The sequence below is a fragment of the Microtus ochrogaster genome, chromosome 8 (genome assembly GCF_000317375.1).
Source record: "Microtus ochrogaster isolate Prairie Vole_2 chromosome 8, MicOch1.0, whole genome shotgun sequence".
Lineage (NCBI taxonomy): Eukaryota > Metazoa > Chordata > Mammalia > Rodentia > Cricetidae > Microtus > Microtus ochrogaster.
In genome coordinates, this window is record NC_022015.1 from 21,300,087 (window position 1) to 21,307,513 (window position 7,427).

A 7,427-nucleotide genomic window follows, 5' to 3' on the forward strand; every position below is an offset into this window, starting at 1 on the left:
CTTGAGAGAAAGTTATTAAAACGTCACTGCAGGACGCCAGTGTATTAGCGTACTTGGGCGTAGGGGCGGACGAGACTTTCCGAGTTTAAAGATGATTTAGTCCCGTCACAGAGGCGGGGCCACAGGCACCCGACCCGTGGGCTTCCTGGCCCGAGACTGCCCACGAGGAGTGAAGAAGTAGCGAGTCCGGAAATCAAAATCATCGTGGGCGCACAAGGACACCGGTGCACACCCATCCATTGCGAGGCGCACTGGCCCTAGGACGCAGAAGCGCCCCGGGACGCACACAGGACAGCTGCTGGGAGGGACAGCAGGAGAAGACGAGGAGGAGGGGCGGGTGACAGATTCCCGCCTCCGATCCCGCCCACGGTCCCGCCCCACCGCGATTATAGCCGATGACTCAGGGCGGAGCTCCACATCCAGCCCGCGGCGGCCGCCAAGTTCTCTGGATGGGACCAGAAGTTTCTAGCCGGCCAGTTGCTGCCTTCCCTTTATCTCCTCCTTCCCCTTTGGCAGCGAGGAGGCTATTTCCAGATACTTCCACCCCTCTCCGGCCACGTCACCCAGTCCTTTAATTCATAAAGGTGCCCGGCGCCGGCTTCCCGAACACGTCGGCGACGCAGAGGTGCCCGCACTCCACGACCTCGTCACCCGCGCCCTAGCTCCGCGCCCCGGGCGGACCCCGACCCAGCATGAGCGCCGCAACCCAATCTCCCGTGATGCAGATGGCGTCCGGCAACGGAGCCGGTGACCGAGACCCCCTGCCCCCGGGCTGGGAGATCAAGATCGACCCGCAGACCGGCTGGCCCTTCTTCGTGGACCACAACAGTCGCACCACTACGTGGAACGACCCGCGCGTGCCCCCCGAGGGCCCCAAGGTGAGTCGGGCTCGCGATCCCACCTCGACCGTGAAGGGGCCGGGTCGGGCCGGGGCTACGGGAATCACCCCACCCCGAGCCCTGCTGCGCCCGCCCGGAGAGCCCCTTCCCGTACCCTCCCTGGACAGGCATCGGGCCTTGGGGGAGCCTCCGGAGGGGTGGCCTTGGAGGGTAGCCAGCGAAGTGCCACCCTCGTGGTGACATCATGGGGTCGTTTTCACCAGCTTCTTGCGGAGGACGAAGAGCCTGCGACCGGAGCTGCCGTACGCAGGGTCCCCCGGGAGGGGCGAGCGGCCCGATGAGCGGCCGAGGCCCAGGCCTGGCCCGGCCGCCGCCTTTCTGTCCCGCCGCCTCGCGTGCTGAGACCCTCGGCTCTCTCCGGGGCTGACGGCGCCCGGCCGGGCTCCCAGAGCTGCTAGAGGTGGAGTTCTTCGGGAATTTCACCTTCAAGTTCCGAACTTAGTTTTTTTTTTCCTGTGACTTTGCCGGATCTCAGGCATAGAGTGACTCAGTAGGCTCGAGTAATTAAGTTAATTTACCCCTATATTTAAAGTTTAACTTGTGTTATTGATTGAAACAGCTTTCAATTAGAGGATACTTGATCTTGTTGTTGTTGTTTTTTAAGGATACAGTTTCAAAACTAGAGATCCGACATTGTCTTGCACGCTTAGCCAGTGCCTCACACTGGAGAGAATATATTTTTAATGGCGTAATTCTTTCTTGTTATTGTCGTATTAAAATACTCGGACTTTGTTAACAGAAACAGCTGGGGAGTCTTGTGAACACAGCAGGTGTATGCTGCGTTTGCGTACAGCCAGGCGTGTTATGTCAGCATCAAGGGCAAGAAAATTTGAAAAAGCAGATTTGAGACGAAGTCTGGGTCTGGCGTGGTGCAGTCCTGTCGTCTCAGCACTTAAGAGGCTGAGGCGGAAGGGTCTGGAATTCAAGGCCAGAGTCTGCCTCAAGAAATAATAATTAATTAAATTTGGAATGAAACCAGCCTGTGCTGCAAAATAAGGCCTTGTCTTTTTAAAAAAAATTAAATTTTGAATAAAATACTTAAAGATACAAATTTAGGTAGGATCTCTTAATATATAATTAACAAGAGTCATGCTTAGCATACTGATTAGTAATAATTTATGTAAATTTGATCTTTTCAAAATGAAAAGTTTGGCAAAATAATTACACTTCAAAACTAGTCTTAAAGGCATCCACACCTTTAATCGCAGCACTCGGGAGGCAGAGACAGGAGGATCTCTGTGAGTTCAAAACCAGCCTTGTCTACAGAGAAACCTTACCTTACACAAAACAAAACAACAACAAAACAAAAACAAACCAAAACAACCCCCCCCCAAATTATTGCTGTTTGAAGAAAATAAAAGCAGTAAAGAGTTGATATATTATTTGGAATTTTCAAAAAAACTCACCAAATTTGAAATGCTTTATAAATCAGCATTTTAGAAAATTCTACTTTCATTTTTATGCATGTGATGCTGGGGTTGAATCCAGGGCCTTGAGGATGCCAGACACACTTTTTTCTTACAACTACCGCTACAATCATGGTACCCAGCAGCGAGCCACGTACGCAGGAGTTTACCTTTACAAGGAATTAATTATGTATGTATTCCTGGCTGAATTGGGTGGGCATACTTGTATCTTTTGTGTGTGTGTGTTTTACTCATTAGTGGGTAAAATGTTCTCTTTTTCTGGGGAGTAGAAAACCCGTAGTGTATTACAGCTGTATACAGCTGTATTTTGAGACTTCCTTCCTATAACTCCAAGAAGAATCACACACAACCTGCTGGCTCCCCTTGTTGGGAGTGAGGATCCAATTTGAGCATGCCCATGCTGGTGCTCAGCAAGTGGGAACTGGTTTTTTTGTTTGTTTGATTTTTGTTTTTTTTCAAACAGAATTTTTCTGTATAGTCCTAGCTATCCTGTAACTCTGTGACCAGGATGGCCTCAAATTCACAGAGATCCTCCTGCTCTGCCTCCCGAGTGCCAGGATTAAAGGTGTGCGCCACCACCACCCAGCTTAAAGGCTGGGATCTTTCTGTAGCCACAAGGTAGGTGTTGTAGCCACAAAGTAGATGCTTTAGACTGTGCAAAGTTAAAAAAAAAAACTAAACAAGTTAACATTGTTCTTACTAAACGAAGTGTAGAGTACTAAATCAGATAGATGTCCTAGGCTTAAAAAACTTGGAAATTTTCACCATTTTAATTTTAAACTTACAAGACCCTTAATAGTGCCCTACTTCTTTCCGTATAAGGAAATGCAGAGAATTCAAGTGTGTTTCTGAAGGCCACCTACCTAGCACCAATAGCAAACAGAGGGGTCAAGCAGTCTGACCTGTACAAAAGTGGAAGTGGGTGAATTTTTATTAAACTGGAGCATGCCGACTGCCCTGCTAGCCGGGATTTTGATGGTGGGTTGAGATTAACTCAGGAGAAGGGGTTCCTTTGCCAGCATGGTACCAAAGCATGAGGAGAAAACGAACATTTCCGTCTAGTAGCCAAGTCCCTCAAGCTGTGCTTGCTTTGAGCCCGGGCTTCCCTTGTTCCAAACTGAAGCTTTGATGGTCACAGAACATCTTAATCCCAGCACTCAGGAGGCAGAGGCAGGTGGATCCCAGTGAGTTCTAGGCCAGCCTGGTCTACAAGAGCTCATTCCAAGACAGAATTGATAGCTACAGTGAAACCCTGTCTCAAAAAACAAACAAACAAAAACCAACAACAACAAAAAAGAACTAGTTCCAGGACAGGCTCCAAGGCTACAGATGAAACCTGTTTAGAAAAACAAAACAACAAAGAGAAAAAAAGAAATTGGTTTCTTTATTTTTATGTGTCTGCCTGTGTACAGGTGCCCTCAGAGCCTAAAAGAGTGTTGGATTTCCTGGAGCTGGAGTTATAGGTGGTTGTGACCCAACTTGTGAATATTGGGAATCGAACTCAGGTCCTTTGGGAGAACAGAAGGCACCTCTTAACTGCCAAGCCATCTCCCTATTCCTTGACATAGATTTCTTGAAGCCTAAGGAGAAAGAGCTGCTGCCTAAACAAAGGCTTGTCTGGGAAGAGCTAAGAGACCCTCAGAGCATATTCCCCTTGGGTGGGAGCTGCTTCTCAGTCGATGAGAATCCCTTCACTGAGCTGGGAAAGAAAGCCACGGGGTTGTTGACAGTCAAAGCTGATAAAGATGAGTCCTTTGTGGGAAGAAGGGACCCACTGGCCCGTTGTGTTGTAGTCAGTCTTAAACTTTGTCTCCTCAGGGTTGACTTTTGTCGTCTCTAAAGAGGTGATAGCAAGCCTCCTGCCCCGGTTTTTTTTTTTTTTTTTTTTTTTAAGTAAACCAGTGTCTTGGCCTGTTCCTGCTGAAGCCAGTGATGTCTGTATGCAAATGCCTCTCTCAGCAGCCACACGATTCCTCCATCTTAGTTTTCCGCACAATTTTCCACTAATCAGGGAGGCCCATGGCAGCCAAGACCGCTTTTTCTGTAGCAACATTAGTGTTCACTTTGGGGTCTGGAGATGCATGAGCCCTGGTAGCCCCTCCCCAGCATCTCTCCTCCACGAACAGAGGCCAGATACTCGAGAGTGCTGGTACCTTACCAGGCAGATTGTCCTCTTTCATGGAGCAGGGCTGTTCACCTCTGTGGATCTGGGGACTCACCAACCTGGCAGTCTCCAGAGATTTGTTCTGTTCTTTTAATTCTGTTTAATTGTGTTTGCGTGGCACACACATCATGGCTTCTATGTAGGGGTGAGAGGACAATGAGGTGGAAGTGTCCACCAAGTGGGTTCTTGGGGTGGAACTCAGGCCCTTAGGCTTGGTGGTAGTAGGTGTCGTTACCCATCAAGCCATCTTGAGGCCCTCCAGGGGAGCGTTTTAAGGCTGTGCTAAGGGGCTGGAGAGATGGTTCATGAGGTAATCGCACTTGCTGCTCTTGCAGAGGACCTGGGCTCACTTTCCAGCACCCATATCACGTGGCTCACTACAGTTCCACAGACATATGTGTAGCCACTCTCAAATAAAATAGAAACAATAAATCTTTAAAAATGCACGTCCTGGTTACCTGACCCATTCTTCTCCCACCCCGTGTTGGATCTGAATTGCCCAGAATGGCACCCAGAAGTAAGTTCAGAGGGTTTTCTGGCGATTCTGATTCTTCCACCTTGGTCGTGAAAGCCACAGTGGCTCCTGATCCTGACTTGCTTCACCTCTGGCCTGCCAACACTCCTGGTGTTTGACTGCTGGAGCCTTGAGACCCTGTGTCCAGTGGCAGGGTGATCGTGGCAGGGTGAGGAGACCGCCCTCTTCCCCAGGCCTGGAATTTTTTCCTCCTTTCTGCCCTCCACCATCTCACCTCCACTCTGGGAGATTGGACGTAGATCTGCGAGAGGGAGCAACCTCCCTTCTTCACAGAACATTGGAAGTCTTTTCTGAGTTACGGTTAAAGTGGAAAGACCCATTTATTCTGCTTCGGGCTCAGCTGAGCCTCCTGCTCTCTAGAGATGAGGTCATTTTGCTTTTTCTACATCCATCACAGGCCAGTGCGCCTCTTAGCAGAGTCAGGAAATGAGTGGCTGTTTATTCCCCTCGCCTTTCCAGCAGGTCGGTGGTTAGATGGGAGTGGACCAGGAGCACAGCCACGTGCCTCCGGAGGGTGTGCATCCAAGACCTTCGTTTTCCCTCTAAAGAACAGCCTGTGTGTTTGGCTCACACAAGAACTGATTGCACCTCCCAGGACACAGTCTGTCCCTCATTTTGTGAAGTAGATTTGTCTTTTATGAGGGTTAGAATTCGTACACAGGAAAATTGTGACAGCGTTTGACGTTAGTCAGGGCTGAGAAAGCTTAAAACGTTGGGTGCCGTCGGGGCTGGTGGTGAGTCAGAAAGCCTCATACCCCGTGAGGCTTGATTAGCACTGGCCCTGTTTCTGGGATGGCACATGGTTTCCTTATATAAACCACTCTACATGTTTATGACCGTTTCTCGACATTAAAAATGTTTGTTCTGGTATCTTCCATCCAAAATAGGAAACCATACCTAATCTAAACCTTTTCTTTTCTTTTTTTTCCTTCATGTTTTAATTTGATCTTAAACATAAGTGAGGCCTTATGAAGGAAAGCCGAGAGCTGAACCAGGCTCTTGCTTCTCAAGAGTCTCAGAGACTCTACAGTGACAGCCCTGATGAGCATCCTCATGCCCCACCCCCACCCCGCTGTTCTATTCTCCTACCCCTTCTCCCCTGTTTTGCACTGTGAGGAACCACTGCATAAATCTACTGCTACCTCAGACCTTAGGGACGCCTAGCCAGGGACGGATCTCCTCACTGCACACATATACAGGAGCTGAACTTTGTCCGAAGTCCGGCACATGTGACTCTGTGTGTGTGTGTGTGTGTGTGTGTGTGTGTGTGTGTGTGTGTGACAGCTGATGTTACAAAGCCATCACTTGTTTCTATGGAACATATCTCTGGGGCCTTGGTAGCTCTGGAGGAAGCCAGGCAGTGTGGATGTGTGTTGGATGTGGATGTGCGCTTTTGAAAACCTTGTCTCTTTAAATACTCCAGACACTGAGGTGGAAACTATTCCATGACGCAGAGGGATGTACCTAGCCTGTGGCTCCACAGAAAGGCTGGCCTGTTGTTCCTGCTCCTGCTTCTGTAGAAGTGTCAGGCATGTTTACTGACTTGCCTCTCTCGGGCCAGAAGCAGGCTGTGGCAGCTCTAGACTCCACACTGCTCTCTAATCTGAATCTTTTCTAAGTAGTGGTCTCTCTTGCTTTGCCCTTTTGGCTCTCAACCCTGTTGAGTGTTCCCGGCAGTCTGTTTCATCTCAGCCTCTCCTTGACTAGCAAAATCTGTGGGCATGGGACAATGGCTCCATAGAAGTATAAACACAAAGAAGGCCTTCGGCAATCCCCCAGCACAACCGTGTTGTCCCTAGGTTCCCAGATGTCCCCCAGAGGCTTGTCCCCTTAGTCACTTTCTGAATGGCCTTTTCTGTGCAGCGGTCAGTGCTGACTCCCTGAGCCCATCCTCGCAGGTCTGGAGGAGCTGTTTCGTTCCCATCAGTGACACAGCATCTTCGTGGGTCTGTAGGGAGGGGCTGGGAAATGACAGCAACCAGACACTGCAGATTCGGAGCAGACAGCGCCTGGTGGCTCTGGCAAAGGAATCTAATTATTTTTTCTTGTGGCTGGCAGTAAGATCAGACATCACATATATAAAGTTCTTTACTGTCTATCCAGAACCACTTAGAATCGTTATTTGCTTGCCAGTCTGCATCAGGGGAGCCTGTAAACCCATCACGTTTCCAGAGTTGCCAGCACAGGGCTGTGTCCTTCGAACTGGGGCTTCCCACTGAAAATGCCTTAGCATTTTGTTGGAAAACAATTCTTCCTATTCCAAAGGATCTTCTCCAGTACTCACCAAATCAGAAGTTTAGGGGCTTTTCCTCGGTTATTTAGAAATGTCGGCCGGGCGGTGGTGGCGCACGCCTTTAATCCCAGCACTCGGGAGGCAGAGGCAGGCGGATCTCTGTGAGTTC

The 7,427-nt window shown here is 49.5% G+C and overlaps 1 protein-coding gene across 2 annotated transcripts in view; it reads left to right on the forward strand.

Moving 5' to 3' along the window:
- The first annotated feature begins 399 nt into the window (after positions 1-399).
- The window catches only part of Bag3 (BCL2 associated athanogene 3), a 23,482-nt gene continuing 16,454 nt past the window's right edge, over positions 400-7,427 (forward strand). For both annotated transcript variants that reach the window (XM_005351349.3, XM_013347741.2), the window contains exon 1: positions 400-878. In XM_005351349.3, coding sequence (XP_005351406.2) covers positions 693-878 — 186 coding nt within the window. In that variant the 5' untranslated portion in view covers positions 400-692. The remainder of the gene's footprint in view (positions 879-7,427) is intronic.